The 22,827-nt window shown below is 36.8% G+C and overlaps 1 protein-coding gene across 1 annotated transcript in view; it reads left to right on the plus strand.

Moving 5' to 3' along the window:
* The window catches only part of LOC140143398 (uncharacterized), a 39,930-nt gene extending 23,857 nt beyond the window's left edge, over positions 1–16,073 (plus strand). Inside the window, exons 9-15 of the mRNA XM_072165254.1 lie at positions 2,229–2,450; positions 3,052–3,336; positions 4,057–4,278; positions 4,872–5,156; positions 11,138–11,341; positions 11,537–11,713; positions 14,782–16,073. Of these exons, the coding sequence (XP_072021355.1) occupies positions 2,229–2,450; positions 3,052–3,336; positions 4,057–4,278; positions 4,872–5,156; positions 11,138–11,341; positions 11,537–11,713; positions 14,782–15,218 (1,832 nt within the window). The 3' untranslated portion in view covers positions 15,219–16,073. The remainder of the gene's footprint in view (positions 1–2,228; positions 2,451–3,051; positions 3,337–4,056; positions 4,279–4,871; positions 5,157–11,137; positions 11,342–11,536; positions 11,714–14,781) is intronic.
* The last annotated feature ends 6,754 nt before the right edge of the window (positions 16,074–22,827 follow it).

Genomic DNA, 22,827 nt, shown 5'->3' on the forward strand with positions numbered 1-22,827 from the left:
TTTCCTACAGAGTCGTGAGATATGTCAAACTTTTCCCTTGGTCATAAGGAACAAAAAAAAAAGTCAGTGGTCGCATATCTGTAGGATCATTGGTTAATAAGATATAGTCACTTTTTTTTTAATTTTTTAACCAAATATCCTAGAGAGTCGTGCCATATGTCAAATTTTTCCTCTGGTCATAGGGAACAGAAAAGTCAGTGGTCGCATATCTGTAGGATCATTGGTTAATGAGATATAGTCACTTGTGCACTTAACCCTCTATCTTTTTAACCAAATATCCTCGAGTCGTGCCATATGTCGAACTTTTCCTCTGGTCATAAGGGAAAAAAAAGTCAGTGGTCGCATATCTGTATGATCATCGGTTAATGAGATATAGTCACTTTTTTGTACGTTGTGCACTTAACCCTCTTTTTTTTTTACTTCTGGATATCGTTTGGAGTCAAATGATTTTTCATTTTAAAGCTTATGATATATTTTCTAAACACGAAATAAAACAAAATTGACCGCGAGCCGACTTTACAGCTGTTTCGTGATGGACGGTCACATATATTCATTAACATATTAAATCGTTTATCCCTTTTGGTCAATATCGAATTGTTTTGTGGCTGACTTAGCTTGGGGAATTGGCATATGGCCAAGTCAACTGTGGACGAATTGGTTTGGCCGAATCGACATGCTTCCATGCTGATAGCAGGAAGTGGCGAAAAATTACGTACTTTTACAAGGCAAAAAGCAACTTTTCTAGGCATTGTTGACATGGTGCCTTCATAAAAGCAGTGCACTGAGTCCGAAAATGAAAACCATTGCGCTAGTCCGAAATTGAAAACCACTGCGCTAGTCCGAATCTGGAAAACACTCCTTCAGTCCGACACTGCGCTAGTCCGCAACTAAAAAGCAGTGCACTAGTCCAAAACTGAAAACCATTGCGCTAGTCCGAATTTGAAAAACACTGAGCTAGTCCGAATCTGAATTGTGGAAACACTACGCTAGTCTGATATTCGGACTAGCGCAGTGTTTTTCAGATTCGGACTAGCGCAGTGTTTTTCAGATTCGGGAGAGCACTGTAGTTTTCAGTTTTGGACTAGCGCGATGGTATTTAGTTTCGGACTAGCGCAGTGTCGGACTGAAGAAGTGTTTTCCAAATTCGGACTAGCGCAGTGTATTTCGGATTCGGACTGACGGCGTGTCGGACTGAAAACTGTGTCGAAATCATGCCTGACCATTGGTGACCAGTGCAGCCGGCCCTGTCCATACCCATTCATAATCGTCTAGTGATCATGTGATGTTTATTTATTAATGCAAAACACTGTTTTGTCTTGCAAAATATTGAAGCCAATATAAAAAGTAATATCACCTCATTATACGGACGTGAAATCAGTTTTAAAATGATTGTTATTGAGTGAGACTCTGAATAAGAAACAAGGTTGCAAAAAAGCACGAATATTTTGTAGCAGGCTGTTGTGGTGAAGTTAACACTTTTGCCTTTAGTACCAGAGGTTCAAGGTTCGAACCCCTACCGTTTTGTTTTGGAATCTTTTTCTCTCTTGTTTTGTTATGGGGTTGAGGGTGTGTGTATGTCATTTATAGTTATTTTTCAATATCAATGCAATACATTTTTTTAACACTGTCTTCCCTTCAATTTTTTCTATGCGTTTATCAAATCATGAGATTCAGCCATAAATGCACGAATGATTTTCCTTTAAAATCTGATTTTATGGCATATTTGTCATTTCTTGGAATCAGCCAAATTTGAGAGCCTCTTTGATGTCTTATTAAGACATTAATTTTTTTTTAAATTTTGACCAAAATTGTGGATATTTTAAGGTATATTTTAAAACGAATTTGAGACAACCTGGTCTAGTTTTGTGTCTTTAGAACGCAAATATGCAATTTTTGGATTTTGGATATTTAGGGTAAGTTGTTATGGTGGACCCCGGGTGGGCCGAAAAAAATTGGCGTGGAAAATCAATTTTGGCGCTTTTCTCATAACTTTAACAAATATTGAATTCAAAATGTGTAAGTTTTATTTATTTGAATTTTTATATAGTAGTGACATTATATTTTATTTTATTATTGATTAGTATTATATTATATTATTATTTAGTATTTTATTATATTGCATTATATTATATTATATTGTATTATATTATATTATATTATATTATATTATATTATATTATACTATATTATATTATACTATATTATATTTTATATACATTTTATTGCAGAAACAGAAACTGCAGAGACGTGCTTAGAACAAACTGTCGAAAGTTATGGGTCAAGAAGGGTACAGAACTCGGATTTTCAATATCCCTTTCCACAACTTCCTCCTGGTACTGAACGGATTACCTTTAAAGTCACAGGACATAATGATGCTTACATTCTTTTGTCTCCGACAAACGACGGTCTAGCCAATGATAGAGAACAAGACAAAGGTGTAATAAAAATAGGTAGGTTGTATGAGGTGAAATATTTCATCGCGTGTCAATTAGTAATCGAATTGCTAAAATTGGCGGCAGTATACTGGCTTGAGAAAAAAAGTAGTTAAAGCTATCTGGCCCGAGGTAACTGGGAATTTATGTCACCAAAGACCAATAGTCTTAACACGGAGCCTCGAAAGAAGCATTACATTTTTTTATATCCTTCATTTATATATATGTTTTGTTCATTGATAGTTAAACAAATTGCATGGGAACTCAAAAGGTCATCATACACTGGAATTAGCCTCACTATACATCCCTTCTTTCTTGCTGCTTTTACTGTAAGAACTGGCAACAAAATCCATTGTTTTATCTTCTTCAAACAGCTGAAATCGAGGATCTTCTTCAGTAGTAGGCTCCCGGAGTAGGCTATCAGCCATGTTTGAACTGTCATCTGCTTGTACTCTCGTCTAGTCACAGCCTGTAGTCTCGACGTTCAATTTAGCGGCAAATATAACGGATCGTTGCCAGTGGCGTAACCACTACCAGTGGGTTCAATTTAGAAACCTTTCTATTCTGCACATTGTAAATGTTATGGACTATTATTGTTGTTGTTATTTTTGTCTTAAAGTTATTGGTGGATGGAACAATCAAGGATCGGCAGTATTGTGCAATTCACACCAGCAATGGACCAGATTCGACACTCCCAATGTGTTGAGTACAACCGAGGCAAGAGAATTTTTCGTTGAATTTGTTCCCGGCACTAATCTACTACTAGTTGGTCGAGTTGGGCAACCTGCATTTATATCCACGCCGTATTGTTCAGAGGATGTGAAACCCGAGGATGTGAAATATGTTGGTATAGCATCTGGTTGGGGTAGTAGCAACACTCAATGGGAATTTTGCAGCACGCAAGGTAAGAGTACATGAATTGTCAGACGTTTGAAAAGGCTTTTTCTTCAACAAAAAATACAGTATGGTTATTGATGTTCTCTGCATGCTTTTGGAATGGCGCATAATATAAACATGTGACACCCAGGCAAGCAATGAATACCTAAGAGGAAGATGGCGCTGCTTCCGCAAATTACATAGTACAATACTGGCACTTGCACATATGCATCGGCTCTAGCCCGTGTCTATATGTTGTACAAAGAATTGGAGTCAAAGGTCGTTTAGGGGCCACTTCAGCTATGGGACCGGACTTTAAAATGCCTTTTCTGTCACATATAACAAGCAGTAGTGACGCTTCTTGCATACGTACACGGGCATTAATATTACCCACTGTCTTATAGGCGGGTCTTCACAGATTCGGGATCCTAACCTCCAATCCACAGAAAAAAAAGTTTTTTTATGAACATTGGTAAAATGTATTATAAATTTCGGTAGAAAAAATAGACCTTATACAACATATAAGCACATTAACTTTAACAAATATTGAATTCAAAATGTGTAAGTTTTATTAATTTTAATTTTTATATAGTAGTGACATTATATTTTACTTTATCATTGATTAGTATTATATTATATTATTATTTAGGATTATATTATATTATATTATATTATATTATATTATATTATATTATATTACACTATATTATATTATACTATATTATATTTTATATACATTTTATTGCAGAATCAGAAACTGCAGAGACGTGCTTAGAACAAACTGTCGAAAGTTATGGGTCCAGAAGGGTACAGAACTCGGATTTCCAATATCCCTTTCCACAACTTCCTCCTGGTACTGACAGGTTTACCTTTAAAGTCACAGGACATAATGATGCTTACATTCTTTTGTCTCCGACAAATGACGGTCTACCCAATGATACAGAACAAGACAAAGGTGTAATAAAAATAGGTAGGTTGTATGAGGTGAAATATTTCATCGCGTGTCAATTAGTATTCGAATTGGTAAAATTGGCGGCAATAGTATACTGGCTTGAGAAAAAAAGTAGTTAAAGCTATCTGGCCCGACGTAACTGGGAATTTATGTCACCAAAGACCAATAGTCTTAACGCGGAGCCTCGAAAGAAGCATTATATTTTTTTATATCCTTCATTTATATATATGTTTTGTTCATTGATTAGTTAAAAAATTGCATGGAAACTCAAAAGGTCATCATACACTGGAATTAGCCTCACTATACGTCCCTTCTTTCTTGCTGCTTTTACTGTAAGAACTGGTAACAAAATCCATTGTTTTATCTTCTTCAAACAGCTGAAATCGAGGATCTTCTTAAGTAGCAGGCTATCAGCCATGTTTGAACTGTCATCTGCTTGTACTCTCGTCTAGTCACAGCCTGTAGTCTCAACGTTCAATTTACTTGCGGCAAATATAACGGATCGTTGCCAGTGGCGTAACCACTACTAGTGGGTTCCGTTTAGAAACCTTTCTATTCTGCACATTGTAAATGTTATGGATTATTATTGTTATTGTTATTTTTGTCTTAAGTTATTGGTGGATGGAACAATCAAGGATCGGCAGTATTGTGTAATTCACACCAGCAATGGACCAGATTCGACACTCCCAATGTGTTGAGTACAACCGAGGCAAGAGAATTTTTCGTTGAATTTGTTCCCGGCACTAATCTACTACTAGTTGGTCGAGTTGGGCAACCTGCATTTATATCCACGCCGTATTGTTCAGAGGATGTGAAACCCGAGGATGTGAAATATGTTGGTATAGCATCTGGTTGGGGTAGTAGCAACACTCAATGGGAATTTTGCAGCACGCAAGGTAAGAGTACTTGAATTGTCAGACGTTTGAAAAAATACGATATGGTTATTGATGTTTTCTGCATGCTTTTGGAATGGCGCATAATATAAACATGTGACATCCAGGCATGCAATGAATACCTAGAAGGAAGAAGGGCTTAACTCCTTCTCATTATTCTCAATAAGGCCCTACTTCATGGAGTTGGGCCTTTCTTCCATGAAAACCATGATCGAGTGTACTGGAATATTTAGAAAGTGGATTTGAGCCCTACTTTCACACCAAAGGAAGAACTTTCTCCTCGCGATAAAATGCTGGATCTTACTCATTCATGTCATTATTGTGAAATGGTGGAGTTGAGCCCTTCTTCCACTTAGGTATCCAATAGTGTATTTGGTGATCCACGTCTAAGGATGTTCAAATAGCTTGGGTGGACCAAGCAGGGTGTCCCATCGTAATTAGTACCCATCCAAGCCTTGGTATTTGTAAGCATACACCAACATGATAAGAATATTTTTCTCGACTTACACTAAGCAAGATCCATATTAATACCATAAACTTACCAGTTGCAAAACCATACATAGTGCAGTTATACTGCACAGCAAACATGATTCGACCTTTGCCTTACTTAAACCTGGTTAACAGGAAATTACTCCAGCAAAATCAATCGATAAAGTCTAGTCTATCCTCCACATTGAATGGTGGACTGCACTTATGCCCAAATATGGCACTTGCCAATCAATAATCACCCACTTGAAATCCCCTGACTCGCTGCACTTACCAAAGTTATGGACAGATATGGGAGCTGTTTTTGCTGTTATCTGTCATTTACATATCAGGGAAGTACGAACATTTGCAGATGCCCCACCTACTCAGTATTTAGCTTACACAGCGGTCAACAAGTGAGTGATAGTCACTCAAAATTTCCCAATATCTAAATTAGCTAAAAATTTAGGACATGTTTATACAAAGTTCTATTTTCTAGAATTTCAGAGAGTACAAACAATATTGTCCGGTTATTTTTCTAACATACACTGTTTGTAGAGGCCACACATCAATGGTGAGAACACTGTGTATTGTGTATAGGAAAATGAACAGTAACTGCAGTATGACATTAAGGGGGCAGGCAGGATCACTCAAAGTGCGAAATGTTAGACATTGTTTTGGTATTGTATCTTTAAAAGTAATGATGATCGATAACTACATAAAAGTATTTTCAGAAAGGAAATGATGCCAGGAATCCAACTAGCACGGAAGATTTCTGCAAAACGACCAGTTTATGTGAAAAGCGCTAAAATTGATTTGCCATGCCAAATTGCATATGTGCGTTCTAAAGACACAAAACTATACCAGGTTGTCTCAAATTTGTTTTAAAATACCTTAAAATATCCACAATTTTGGTCAAAATTGAAAAAAAAAGTTAAATTTTGATTCATTTTGAAAAGTAGAAAAACTGTATGATATAAATCGCCACAGTCTTAGGTCACCTGTTCAGTAATTCTTCCCGTTATAGTGATCGCTCCCGTTTATATTATACGGCTGATTGTTTTCCTTATAAACATGATAAATAAACGTTTCTGGGCAAAAATTATGTTATAACGTCCAATTAATGTCAGATTTGCATTTCTTGAGGTCGATTTTAGGTACTCTGGTTCAAAACTTATTTTTTCAAGATTGCGCCGGCGGCCGCCATCTTGGATTTCTGGGTAAAAATGAGGTCGTAATGTTAAAGTAATGTCAGATTTGAAATCCTTGTGGTCGATTTTTCAAGATGGGGCCGGCCACCATCTTGGATTTCTGGGTGAAAATGATGCCGTAATGTCAAACTAATGTCAGAATCGGAATCCTTGTGCTCGACACACCCGAAAAAGTGTCTTTCTACATGATTATAGGTGCTCTGGTTCAAAACTTAATTTTTCAAAATGGTGGCGGCGGCCATTTTGTATTTTGGCCTCTATCGAAAAATGCCGGGATTTTCGCGAGGGACATGGGGGCTAATTTTTTTCTAAATAGTCCATAGAAGTCAAATCAATCGTCAAACCTTACTAGTCAGAATGGTCACGGAATTGAGATCATGACTACACTATTCTATTTTACTTTTGATTTTATTTTAACTCGGTTTTATTTGTTATTTTTCTTAATCCTAGGTTTTATAATTTCGTTAAAGCCTTAGTATTTCAATTTTGTTATTTTTTGCCAAAAATTATGAAAATATCTGCCATGAAGTTTTTCTGGTCATTTGAAGCAGATAAAATGAAAGAAAAAGAAAACACCAATTATGTTGACCACTGCAGCTGTTCTACCGGGAATTTAATGTCTTAATAAGACATCAAAGAGGCTCTCAAATTTGGCTGATTCCAAGAAATGACAAATATGCCATAAAATCAGATTTGAAAGGAAAAATCATTCGTGCATTTATGGCTGAATCTCATGATTTGATAAAAGCATAGTAAAAATTGAAGGGAAGACAGTGTTAAAAAATGTATTGCATTGATATTGCAAAATAATTATAAATGACACCCACCCACCCTCAACCCATTAACAAAACAAGAGCGAAAAAAGATTCCAAACCAAAACGGTAGGGGTTCGAACCTTCAACCTCTGGCACTAAAGGCAAAAGTGTCAACCACTTCACCACAACAGCCTGCTACAAAATATTGGTGCTTTTTTGCAACCCTGTTTCTTATTCAGAGTCTCACACAATAACAATCCTTTTAAAACTGATTTCACTTCCGTGTAATGAGGTGATATAATTTTTGCTTTTTATATTGACTTCAATATTTTGCAAGACAAAGCAGTGTTTTGCATTAATAGATAAACATCACTAGATGATTATTATTCGATACATGGACAGGGCCGGCTGCTAATATTAGCTAATTTTCCTGGTGACATGACACTGCACTGGTCACCAATGATCACGCATGATTACGACACGAAGCCTCTTTGAAAGCAACTTTTCAGACTACGACTCGATTATACCATGATTACAGCAATAATTTTCGAAAATTTAGTACAAGCTGAAGTTAGAAAAGTTACAGAAAAGCGTTTGCCCGCGTTTGCGCACAGTTGTAGATATAACCATTTTAGTGATCGTGACATACATTTTTTCTCAGTTTTTAAGCTATTCGCGCACCATTAACATTAATGTTTTCCGCAATAATTCAACTTTTATAAGTTATTGTTAGGTTTATACTCATGTTTCAAATTTTATCTATGGGCTCAATACGGGAATTAAGCGAGAAATGACTCGCGTATTCCATTTTGTGAGGTCAACCGGTAAAAAATACCGGAAGTGAGCTAAGTTGACGTTGTACTGGTATACATGCCAAATAAAATAAAAGTTACCTTGTATTTGCCTTTGATGGAAATTCTGTGGTCAGTGAGTGTTTTACATACAAACAAGTACTTTACATTATACTTTTGGTACTTGAAAAAAAAAAAAGATTTAAGAAAAAAATCCCGACCGACAGCCCCAACTTCTAAAAGTGATCTACGGACAAGCAAACAATTTAATTTTTTTGGCCTTAACGTATTGCATCATAAACACCATTATTTCATTTTTTGATACAGCTGTAACTACAGGGTGAGTCAAAAAAAGTGCAATAGAGCAAATAATCGATATTTATGCAAGAACCAAGTCAAACTTTCCCATTATTGAACATTTTTATAAATGCCACACTCAAAAGTCACCTTCTTTGAAAATATGAAGTGAATCGCGAGTACCGTTTAATTTTTATAAGTCCTTTTGCTGCGATACACAATTTCGTTATTTGTCCACGAGATACCATGTATTTTGAATGAGAGTACACAATGCACGGTAAAGGTATTGGCTCTGAAACGGACATCAACTTAAAAGGTTGATTTTTGCGTTATTTTAATATCTTTTTTCTGTTCAAACAAACTTTCTAACATTACTTTAAGTCCTTCATACCTCACTCGACTCCAACTCCAGTTTTTTAATCCCAATATGTCCAAATTACTGGATATTTTATAATTCACTCCACTTCAATTTACGCGCATTTTATTTTGACATTTGAAAAAACCCGCCTACAAATTTGTATGTTTTTGATTGAGAATAAACATCTTTAAAGTAAAAGTAAAAGTAAAATAACAACAAATAATGTTTCTTTTCCTTATAAAAGACCAAGGGCAATAATACTTTGGGTGCTCCATTTAATTTCAATGCCAACCATCGCCTTGGTTTACCACATTCGTCTTGCTATATAAACCACCCATAGTGGGTAGGAGAACACGAAAACTAATATGAGATACTGTATTAGGATCACATATTAAGTATCATGTGAGAGTATACTCTTGTACTCCAGAAGACAGGATCACATATTAAAGAAAAAGCGCCCTCTGTTGTTATTAATCGTATTTAATGCGTATTTACAACGTTGTGAATAAAAATTTGACACCATAGAATATAAAAACTAGTAATTTGATAAGTTAAAATAAGATTTTTAACGGAATAAATGTAAATAATATGATTATGCAGTTTATTCCGTTAAATATTTACCCCATAATTTCCCTCATTCTTCAGGCCCTGCCCTCTATCGGGTGCTAATTTAAAGTTTAAGCTTGATTGCTATTGTTTCTTTGTAAGCCTGCGGCGCAACCTTGAACAATATTGTCCTTGAGATAACGACTGTAGTGGAGACAATCACTGCTTGCTTGAGAGCTCGTGAACGAAATTGTGTGCTCAGGTGTATCGAGGTGGAAACGGTGCGCATGATGGTTTATAAGAGAATCGTTTTTGTATAGAAACCTTTCCATATGAGAATATTTCTCTCGACTTACTCTAAGCAATATCCATATTAATATCATAAAGTTACCATTCGCAAAACCACACATTAAGGGGGCAGGCAGGATCACTCAAAGTGGGAAATTTTAGACATTGTTTAATGATGATCGATAAGTACATAAAAGTATTTTCAGAAAGGAAATGATGTCAGTAATCCAACTAGCACGGACGATTTCTGCAAAAACGAGCAGTTTTTGAGAAAAGCCCCAAAATTGATTTTCCATTCCAATAATTTACCCTAAATATCCAAATTGACGAAAATTACATTAAAGACACAAAACTAGACCCTGTTTTTTAATTTTTTAATGTTTTTTTTTTTTTTTTAATATCCACAATTTTGGTCAAAATTGAAAAAAAAAAAAAGTTGAAAAGTGGAAAACTGTAAAATATAAATAGCCATAGTCTTAGGTCACCTGTTCAGTAATTCTTCCCGTTTTAGTGATCGCTCCTGTTTACTCAGCTAGTGGGGACCCGCTAGTATAATTATAATAATAACAATACTACTTTTGAATTCAATCATTACTACAATTTTGATTTTTAAATTACTCTTTAAAGAAAAAAATCAACATTTATAGTAAATGTTATCATTATTTACAGTAAATTTGATCAATATCCGTAAAAAAGATGCACTTCAGGTTTAGTCATCAACATATTGCTTCTATTAACTTAAAGCACCTGATCAAATGTATAAACCTCATTAGCTCAACTTATATGCTTCAGGTTCCTGGTTTGAATCCCGGTAGGTAAAATAAAGTTAAGTGAATTAAGCTAGGTATTTGTATTCGTTGTGAATATTTTAATCTGATGGGGTATATATTGCCCAGAGGGTATTTGTTTTTATTTAAACAAAGTTTTCTCAATTTTTACTAAATTGTTGACCATAAATTTTCCGCTAGGACGATGCGGACTGAATTATTTCTCATAATAAGAAGGATTTATTTTCGTCGTCTATCACTAGCAGATGAAAATATCGCGTTTTCTATATCAAATCATCATATTACGTTTCAAAGATTTTGTATGAGTTGGTCTTTTCTCTTTGCATTTGAATGGGGTACGGAATTTGTGCGAATGCGTAAATACGCGTGATTTCTGCTGTGGATGTGAAATATGTTTCCAAATCCTTCCACAACTGACATAATATTATTTTTCAGAAAATACTGTGCACTAAAGTTTTAAAACCTCTGTTTGCTTTAAATTACAGCCGTTACTAGTGAATGTAAAGATGCAGACGGCAACCCTATAAACGAAGGCGGATCTTTGCCACCTTCTGAGCCGTGTGAAACGGGGTGCGTGTGCTCTAATGGTGAGCGTGTCTGTGCTCTTATGTCCTGTTTAGCTCCTCCCGAAAATTGTGAACCAGAATACATCGATGGAGAATGCTGCCCATCCTATGATCATTGTGAAGGTATGTGAAGACATCAAAAAAGTAGCTACTCTTAGAATTTACCAATCAATTTGACACGTATCTATCTAAGCACAGGCAATACATCGCACCACGGCGTGTAATTAATGTATGGATAATACGACGTGCACTCGATGCAATTGTATCATGGCTTACGGCACTATGATCAATATTCAATTATTTTGCTTTAAATTACAGATGTTACCGGTGGATGTATAGAAGGCGAATCTCTGCCATCGTCCAATCCATGTGAAGTGAATTGCGTGTGCTCTAGTGGTGAGCGTATCTGTGCTGTTATGGACTGTGCATTTCGTGAAAATTGTGAACCAGAATACATCGATGGAAAATGCTGCCCATCCTATGAACATTGTGAAGGTATGTGAAGACATCACAAAAAGTATCTACCCTTAGAATTTACCAATTAATTTTACAATACGTATATATTTACGACCCAGCTAGGGGTCTATTAAGGGGGTACTACACCCATGTGGTAAATTGGTGACTATTTTTGCATTTTTCTCAAAAAATAATTGCACACTGGTAACAAAAGTTATGTATATTATAGGGGCAAGGAATCCAATTACTACACTGAAATTTCAGTGACTCAAGACAAGCGGTTCAGTATTTATGATACGAAACGAGGTACATCCTAGCGGTACCTTATTTCTGTTCATAAATAACAAACCGCTTGTCTTGGGTCACTGAAATTTCAGTGTAGTAATTTGATTCCTTGCCCCTATAATATACATAACTTTTGTTACCACTGTGTTATTAGTTTTTGAGAAAAATGCAAAAATATCCACAAATTTATCGAGGGGTGTAGTACCCCCTTAAGCACGAGCAATACATTGCACCACGGCGTGCAATTGATGCACGGATTTAACGCGTACGAGGAATAATTTGGAGACCTTTTCAACAGCATTTGAGCAGTTTGAATTTTGACCTCTGTGTAAACTTTTACCCGCCATATCTCAAAATGCTCAATGCTGACAGAGGTCCAGTAAACGTATTTTTGAAGTTGGTTGTCGTGAGAAGCTATATCCATCAAAAACAAAACCACGGACATCAAAAGAAGCTTCTGTGGCAAAATTGTGTTTGGCAGCCGGACTATGACATATTGTGTGGTTTGGGGGTGGGGGAGGGGCGTGTTTTCAAACGAAATCAGACATTAACATAAAACTGCTGGTGTCATATGGGATGTTTTTACCATGCCTACAAAGATATTTTTCTGCTACAAAATAAATGAGACTACCGGAGAGTTTGAGAGTTCTCATTATCATTAGCATGAGACTACCGGAGGATAGTGGGCTTTCTAATAAATTATGTCCATTATATATATCTTGAAGGTTTTTATTTTTTATTTTTTATAAAATGCTAAAATAAACAATAGCCCATGGTTGTTTCTTATAGTGCCCAAGTTCTTGACGTGCGTCACCCCTCATGCATGTGACATGGGCCGGCCAATCAGTGGTACACAGCAGCTTAGAAACAACAAGAGTGAAGGTGTACAGTAAAGCATCAGACGCGTGAAATAAGATGCTTATGCACTCTGTTCTTGAAGGATGGTGCGTCGTTGTCAGATATGTCTCCAACTACTTCCATCTGGTTGGCTATATCAAACGTGAACTGCAGTGTGGATAAAGGGACTTGGAGAAAATGAAGATCTGGGCAGACATATGGAAGATGACCTTCGAGCCATCAATATGTAACGCAATGACAATATCAAGAAAGAGGAACCCAACTAAGCTAGATGTTCTGTTTGGTACCACCAAACCGGCTGAGAAGCAAGCTGACCTGGATAAAGCACATTCTCTAAAGAGAGTTGCAAATAAACTTGATGTCAGAAGCAGAGCAACCGTTTACAGGAATATGATGGAATACATCTCACTGTCTTGGATGAGCGCCAGCGTCACCACTCTAGGATTACTAGACTCTATCCAGAGGAAGGCCCTTCGGAATCAAGTACAGAGCTGAACATCACATCTGTCCATCAATTACGTCAAGTGGCTGCAGCAACAGTCCTCTACAAAATGCACACCAGCTTGTGCCCATCAGATCTGAAGGAACTGCTACCAAAGCCATTTGTAGTCAGAAGAGCTACCCGCTCCAGCTTGTCCATGCCTTGACATGCTCCCACAGAACCATATCTACTGGCAGGATCGGGCAGTAACGGCTTCAGGGTTGTCTCTAGATTTAATTTCACAAGCAAGGTGCAATCCTCTGCGTACGTGTAGAGGTAGAGTTGGTTTTCACATTCATCACCCAGGTCATGAATGAAGACAGAGAACAAAAGTGGGTCCAATATTGACCCCTGGGGAACTGATGCATTGATGGAGGAAGTACCTGACTGGCCAGATAAGACAACTTTGATGGAACGATCTGTCAGGTAGCTCCTAATCCAGGTGAGCAGCTTGCCGGATACTCCTTTTGCCATGAGTTTCAAGCAAAGGTCGTTATGTCAGTCCTTGTCAAATGCTCCTTTGATGTCCAGGGCAATCAGGCGCACTTCGTTAGTGTACACTCTATCCAGAGAGTTGGACCACTCTTGGGTCAGAATGGTGAGGATGGCACCTGTGCTGGGGTGTGGCCTAAATTCAAACAGTCTGTCTGATATCAGTTGGTTTCCAAGGAGATATTTCAGAAGTTGATTCTGTACAATAACCTCCATGACCTTGTTGATGATGCAGAGTAGAGAGATGGATTAGACTTCGAATCTCTTTTGTGAATAGGTATGCAGTCCTTCCATTGGTTTGGGAAAACTCCCTTGGAGAAGCAAAGATCAAACAGCAGGTATCGGGGGAGTCTTACGAAATCAGACATAAACATGAGACTGCCGGTGTCATGTGAGGTCATTTTACCTTCCCTAGCAAAGATTTTGTCTTCTTCTACAAACTAAATGAGACTACCGTAGAGTTTGGGAGCTCTCATTGTCATTTACATGAGACTACCAGAGGGAAAGGGGGCGCCGGGCCTAACCTGTTTTGTGGGTTTCTTCTATAAACGACATGAAACTGTCGGAGAGTTTGACATAAGATTACCGGGGAATATGGGCCCTTCTAACATGTCTATGACATATCATGAGGATAATGGGCTTATTCTATTATACAAACGACAAGTTTCAAAATGTGTCTTAAAAATTCAAAAATTGCACATTATTATGACCATATTTGGAATCAGCATGAAAAATGCATGAAAATGAGTATGAACAAGCCAAGTATTGGTTCAATGGTTCTTAAGATATCTCTTGATATTCCAAACCTTGGGCTTTTTATGTTGAAGCCTATGGGTATCACACAAAGCATTAAATATCTTACCCCAAGTGTTTTCTAAAGGTAGCCGCACATTCATATCCCTTCCGAAATTGACAGCACCTTCCCGGTATTCCCGGGAATACCATATTATTTCTGACGCACATTTCCTCTGTTTATTGTCTCTCTTTTTAGATGTAGAATGTGATGTGACGTGTCCGGAAATATGGACTTCTTACAATGGCGCGTGTTATTTGTATAACGGAAAAAAGGTCAACTGGGCAACCGCTAAACGTGAATGCGCAAGTCTCGGCGCAGATCTTGTTAGTCATCTTGTCCGAGATGGCGATGAGCATAGGTTCCTTGGTGATTACATTGCAACAGTTAGCGGTGGGGTTAAGGGTAAAAACAAGTTCGTTACAGCGTGGATTGATCTCAATGATCAGGATGTGGAAGGCAACTTTGTTTGGAATAATGGTGAAGCACATGAAGGCATTGTAGACCAGAAGAAGCAAAAGAAGAAGCGTGATTGCGTTATTATCAAGAGAGGGGTTTTTGCACATGAAAAATGTGGAAGTAAGCGGGCTTTCGTGTGCAAACAGCATCAAATCCAAATACTTCCCCATTATTAATAATTCGGCGTAGACGTTGACAAGGTAAAAGACGGAGTGGATTGGCTGTGTGGATGACTAACTGTCCTTATCCAGTTTTTGTGTAAGTTTGAGAGTATACACAGTCTACTCAATCGATATCAGGACGGGACATTGTGACGTCATCCAATCATTGCATCCAATCTACCTCTTACCTGAACGTCGTACACACCTTAAAGTGCATGTTTTAAGTAGCAATAGTAATTTATGATGGACATGTCCAAATTTTAAAAAGTAATAATAAAGTAAAGCATAGATCGAATACTTAAGGTGGTACTACACCCCTTGATAAATTTGTGAATATTTTTGCATTTTCCTCAAAAAATAATAACACACTTGTAACAAAAGTTATGTGTATTATAGGGGCAAGGAATTCAGTTACTACACTGGAATTTAAGTGATTCAAGACAAGCAGTACGTTATTTATGATAAGAAAAGAGGTACCGCTCGAACGTGCGTCATTTCTTAACATATATAATAAACCACTTGTCTTGAATAAATGAAATTTCAGTGAAGTAATTGGATTCCTTACCGCTATAATATACATAACTTTTGTTACTAGTGTGTAGTTATTTTTTGAGAAAATGCAAAATTAATCACACAATTTATCAGGGGGTGTAGTACCCTCTTTAAAGCCGCGTGCATCTTCTCCTAACGCTTATATGGCGAGTGTGAATCATATCATATTTTAAATCGTATTTTAAATTATAAGATAGAAAGAACGACGGTAAAAGAAAAGTACGAACATTAAAATGTGTGGGAGAGGAAGGAACAAGACCAGAAAGTGACAAGTGTTTGAAAAGTACAGTGTTGATTAAAGATAACCTAAAACAAGAACCTACGTGTAACAGTACTCTTTGATTTAAGTTTATGCACTCTTTCAACATAAAACAAAGTTAAGTTTTCAGAATAACGTCACTTTTTCAGCTAAAAATATACTGGCTATAAAGGAAGATGATGTTTGCGTCGACCTTCGCAGTATATTTTTGTGGTACAGGTACCATGATGCAGTCACGTCTACAGTAGAATTCACCACGACCTTTGCAGGACTTAAACCCCATTAAAAGCTATTAAACCAAGATAACACTCATTAAAAACAGCTCAACTGATTAAATCAGATATTCTCTGGTTAAATCCACACTACACATGTTTCTGTTTTACCTGTGCAATGAGCAATTAGCTGGTATTTATAGTTTCAGTTGAAAATGAGAAGCATAACGGTTGCAGGCTTAACACGGTTTGGAAATAATTTTTTGGTGTTATCTGTCGTTTACATATCTTTCCTAAAACACAAAAGTGCGAATATTTCCAAACACCTAAATTAGCTAAATATTTAGGACATGTTACACAACTATATTTTCTAGAATTTCAGAGAATACTTTAAATATTGGCCGGTTATTTTTCACACAGTGACGTTAACTAGGCAATTGCCTATACTTCTAACATACACTATTTGTAGAGGTCACGCGTCAATGGTTTAGAAAAGTTGTGATGTTTCTTACCACTTACGCCATGTGCCTCAATACGGCGGAACTCTCATCTAGGCGGATATATAAGTAGGGAGGGGTAATCATTCACACCTTTTTATTTCTTACTTTTAAATTATGGAGGGGGGTTGGTAGAATGTCAGTAGTCAGATCACATAGGGGATTAAGGAGTTCGTTCACCCCTCACTACATACACTACATGCAAGGTTTGACACCACAGGTCGTTAATCTGGGCCCTCTAGATCACTGCTAAGGGGTGAAATGTTTTGAAATCAGTGGCCTGTAACCCCCCTGCACATAGGGTCAGAATACCCATCGTAACCTCAGAGTCTATGGAAAATGACCACACCCCCAAAAAATCACAATTTCATCTTAGCAATGGTCAAAATATATCCATGATGATCTAATATGACCACATAACATTAAAAAAAATTTGACCGCATCTGTAGAATTACAGCGACGATTTAGCCCCCAAATTGATATTTTGTGCTTTTTATGCCAAACATTCATTTTAATTTATTTACCATAATACATTATTGTGCATTTCGATATTTTGCATTTTCCACAGACTCTACAGGAGGATATTCAGATCCTATGCTAGGCAGGATCATAAAATTTTGAAGTTGAATATTTTCATCTGATTAAAATTGTTTTCTGAAAAATGAGGGGGTCAAGCATGTCTATCGAGCAAATATTAGTGAAGTTCTAGATGAAAGTATGTTGCCAGACTTGGCCTACAAGTTGTGACCAGCTGTACAGGTTAATATGCGCAGTCTGCAATGTTAGACTACATTTTTAACACAGAAGGGCATTTTTTCCAGTCGTTTTATAAAAAAAGAGATCATAGTTCATGAAAAGGAGCAAGTGGTTTGTGGTAATATGTGTATCAAGGAATACAAAACAACATTTACCTTTCTTCATCATGGGTGGGAAGGGGTTCATCGGATTGTGGTCACAGGTTTTGAACACAAGGGTGCCACCAATGTCTATGTTATGATCGTACCTACCTATGCGCAGGGAATTACCGTCAACTGATTCCAAAAATGTTGTTACCCTTGACATTCTATAAATCCCTGCCATAAATTCAAGATAAAAAAAAACAGTGGAATTTTCAATTTTATCTCCCCGCCCCTGTATAAGGTACGAAATTGAAGCGGTTGGGACTCCCATACGCCGTGATCGTGTGTAGAATCGATCATCCAGTCCTCGAATACTCACGTACGGCCGCTCCACTGTGCTACGTGAAGGATTGTGGGTAAAAATTTAGCCAGTATTAAAATATGTTGCACATATTAAATGGGATATTCCAGTTGAAATCCACACTACCTCTATAGAAGATTTTGGAAATATCTTCCACAGGGGGAGTATGTTTTTTCAAATGTAATTAGTCAGAGTTAATCATTTTGAAACCCACACTCCCCCTGTATATGGCTTTACCTATATATTCCACAAGTGGAGTATTTCAAATTGAAGTCACCTAATTGTCTATTCTATTCAAAATTTATACTCCCTATGTGGAAGACTTCAGCTAAATCTTCCACAGAGTGTAGTGTGGATTTTGAAATGGAATAGCCCAATGAACGAATAGACGAAGCACAAAAATGCCCAAAATAAGACCATTTTACAATATATTGAATAGAATCAAGGATATATGAAGGGAATTCTAACTAATAATATGATCCATTTTGTTTGTAATGTATCTTTACTAATTTGGACCTGCTAAATCCAAAAAATGCGGTGAGCAAGCATTATTTTGAGTCTATGACCCTCAAAATGATCCCAGAAATGACCCCTTAGGGTTATACAGGGGTCAAAAATTAAACATGCCTCGATTTCACTCATTAGCATATCAAATTATCCGTCTGGTCATAAGGATCACAAAAATGACAATTTTGTGCATGTACGACCTGTGGTTGCGGAGTTATGTGTCACAAAGTGTCGAAGGTCAAGTTGTGTACAGTGGTCAAAAATTAAAGTTGCTCCGATTTTCATGAAACTTGTAGCAAATTGTTTGTCTAGCTTCAGGCTGTAAGAAAACGATAGGTTTTTACTATCTGTGATGTATAGTTAAAATGTTATGTGGCTAAAAAATAGGTCTGTAGGTTCTAATGCATGGCAATTGTCCTGTTAAATCGGTTTATCACCGGGGTTTATCATTGCTATCCAAGCAACTATACATCACAGATGGAAACCTATCTTTTTATCACTGCCTGAAGCTAGACAAACAATTTGGTACAAAGTTGATGAAAATCGGAGCAACTTTAATTTTTGAACCCTGTACAAAAAGGTACCCTGACCTTTGATCCTTTTTGGCACACAACTCCGTTACCATAGGTCGTACAGGCATAAAATGTATATTTTTATGATCCTTTATGACCAGACGGATAATTTGATGTGCTGATGAGTGAAATCGGATCCGGAGCGTGTCGAAATTTTGACCCCTGTACTTCTGGGGCCATTTTGAGGGTCATAGACTCGAAATAATGCTTGCTCACTGCATTTTTTTGGATTCAGCAGGTCCAAATTAGTAAAGTTACCTAGGTGATCAACTTTTACTCAAAAATGCTTCAACAATTTTATACAAGCACATTTGAGATTTTCGTCTAGTCTAGTTAGGCATATTGGTATTTTTGTTTTTGTATGGCTGTTTGTTATCTAGAAACACTACATTTGTATGTTATGTGGGACAAACAATAATAAGGAAGAGCAACGATACGTTTGAGGAGGAGAAAACTTGTGATAAAATCAGGTGATACAGCTTCGCTTTTGTTTTCATCATGCCCATGTAACAAAAGTTGGTATTTAATACAAAGTTAAGAGGAAGATTTTTGTTATGACAATAATGAGTGCCATTCCCTCCACTCGTGAAGAGAAATGAAAAAAGTTGGAGTGAAAATGAAACTTGTAAAATCAGGTGATACAGCAGTGGCGTAGTCAGAACTTTTTAAGAGGGTGAGCAAAGTGTGGGGGAAGCAAAGGGGGCAAACGTTGACACAAAAATGGTAAAAAATGGGCTAAAAAGTACAAAAAAGGCCTAAAATCATAAATATCAGGACAGCCAGCATCCGGGGGGGGTATGAGCCTGGCTACGCCACTGTGATACAGCCTCACTTAAGTAACTTAAGTAACAAAGTTTCTTGATACCGAAGAAGCTTTCTGTTATGACAATAATGAGTGCCACTCCCTCCACTCGTCAACAGCATTGTAAAAAGCAACAAGTTGGAGTAGAAAATGAAACTGGGAACCTCAGGTGATGCAGCCTCGCCTTTATTTTATTTTTGTCCATGTAACCAAAGTCGGAATTTAATACAAAGTTCCTTGATACAAGGGAAGCTTTCTGTTATGACAATAACGAGTGCCACTCCCTCCACTCGTGAACAGCATTAAAAAAAGCGACAAGTTGGAGTAGAAAATGAAACTGGTAAAATCAGGTGATATAGCCTCATGTAACTAAAGTCGGAATTTAATACAAAGTTCCTTGATACAAAGGAAGCTTTCTGTTATGACAATAATGAGTGCCACTCCCTACACTCGTGAACAGCAACGATAAAAGCGACAAGTTGGCGCCGAAGTAGAAATTGAAACTTGTAAAATCAGGTGATATTTTATTCCATGTAACCAAAGTTGGAATTTAATAAAAAAAGTTCCTTGATACAAAGGAAACCATCTGTTATGACAATAACAATGAAAGAATAAAATTCAATACTTTTAAAGGTTAGTTTTCCGTTATTTTAAAGATCTTGTTTTTCAGCATATGATAACAGATGTTCTCTGCAAATAGAATTTATGTATTGATGCAAGCTCTAAATGAACTCGAAAGTTGATTTTACCAGGTAACTAGTTTTCAATCAATCAAAAACAGAGTCGGTTTCATTTCATTAAAAAATACCTGCTCATTGGCGACTTGATGACATAAAAGATAAATGAAGCACTAAAGTTTAGAGGATTTTTGTAAAGATAGAAAAAGACTCTAATTATTTTGGGGTGCAATTCTTCGAAATTGTAATCGCCACTTCAAGCTCGTTATATTGGTTAATTATGATATAATTTTATGGTAGATAAAAATGTAATGAATCAAAAATCGAATGGGTATGGACATAAAGCATTTATAAGGGTAGTTTGTTTTCAATGCTTAGGTCTACTGTTAGAATCAATGTCCCATCTCTAGGAAGTTTATCAATATATAACACTTCTACCTTTGATAACAGGTACTTTATCATTGCCCACATCTACTGCTGATATCAGATATTTTACCTGCCTACATGTTATAACAATTGGCACACCTCTACCGCTGATATCAGGTAGGCTATAGTGTATCAATCGCCACACCTACTGCAACTGCTGATATCGGGCACTTTATCGACGCCCATAGTAGTTATTGAATGATAGCCATAATAATGAGTATTATAAAATAGGTCATGGTCAACAGGGTTCAATGGCGTTTACTTCTATCGCCTTGGTATGCAAATTATTCTTTATTTGAATTGGCTTTTTATTTTGTTTAAATTGAAACCATTTTCATGAAAATATGAGCGTCTTTCAATACCGATTTTGACTGTTCGTAAAGTTTTGTGACTACCACAATCATCGATGAAACACTCTTAAAAGGCTTTACCACCAGTTCTATAAAAACACTTTTTACTCACTTTCACTTCAGAACAAAACACACTGTTTGTTTATAACTTAACAAAATTTTGAATTTTTAACCCTAGAACTACAGAGTGTGGGTGTGTGTGTGTGTGTGCGCGGGGGGGGGGGTTGTACCAACATCTTAAGATTTTGTATCCGTCATAAAAAACAACGCGCGTGTTTACGCCCAAACGACTTAAGTTAACCGTAGATCCATGCTTTGCGCTCATTTTAGTGAGAAAGGCTTTACCCCCAGCACCTTACACGGGGGTACGACTGGCCATCAAAAATGACCATAGAGGGATTACCTTCCTTCAAATGCTCTTGAAAATTATGCGCCCTTTTGGCGTACTCAAAATCTTTCTCGTTCTGGCCGGAAAGGTAGCACTTTCGCTACGTAAAACAATTGGCTGGTTTCGAAGTGCCCTTCTTCTTCCAACACTTAATAAGTGACTTATGTAGCTCAGTATACCATCCTATACTTCGACTCCAAAACCTATAACTCTCACTTGGAGTCTTGGCTACAAAATAAAAAGTTATATGATTAATATGTGATTTTTGGTTCAAGCGAATACAAATTTGGAAACGGTCTGAAAAGAAAGGCTAATTTTGATTAAAAAGGTAGAACGTAATTACAAATTACCCTTAAACGTGGTCTTGTTGAAATCTGGCAAATTTCAGTAACATTTGTGTGTCTGTTGAACCCTACAATGTTTTCTTCTCATATAAAACGCGTTTTATTTTGTTTTGAAGTCCTAAGGCATGTCAGGGAGCTCAAATAGGAACAAAATATGCATCTTGAGTAAGCAGTTGGACAACTGCACCTTTAAAACATTTTTATGGAGATTAACCAAAGTTACAATATGATGCTTAGGCGACGAAAAAACGAAAACCTGTTCTACGGGCGGACGGACCTTTCAAGTAGGGTCGGTCGGTCGGCCTTTTTTTTTTTTTTTTTTTTAATGACCCAAAAAATCCCCAAAATATGTAAATATTTGCAATTTTGGAAAATACCAAAAAAAAATTTTGTTCCTGAAATTGTCGAAATTTGGGTCGGTATTCATTTGTACAGGAAAATTTTATTCCCAATTTGTTCAAAATCTGGGTCGGTCGGGCCCGTAGAACAGGGTTTTCTTTTTTCGTCGCCTTACTAAAATTTTTGCTTCAGTTTTTAACCGTTTCCGACCATGCAGACGTACCAAATCTGTATTCGCTTTAACCAATATATCTAAAGAACCAAAACTCACATCTTCATCAAATAACCTTTATTTTATAGCTGAGATTTTAGAGTATAATCATGAGTAATTTCAATATTCCGACACTTAAGATATATGATTTTGGAGGTAAAACTTTTTGAATAACCCTAGTTTTTAAATCAAACGTTGTATTCTGTTCATTAAACGCAATGTCAAGTTGGCGTAAAGTCGGTAAAACACACATTTATTCATTTTTTCTCTTAGTACATGTCATTTCTT

The sequence above is a fragment of the Amphiura filiformis genome, unplaced genomic scaffold, assembly GCF_039555335.1.
Source record: "Amphiura filiformis unplaced genomic scaffold, Afil_fr2py scaffold_21, whole genome shotgun sequence".
Classification (NCBI taxonomy): Eukaryota; Metazoa; Echinodermata; class Ophiuroidea; order Amphilepidida; family Amphiuridae; genus Amphiura; species Amphiura filiformis.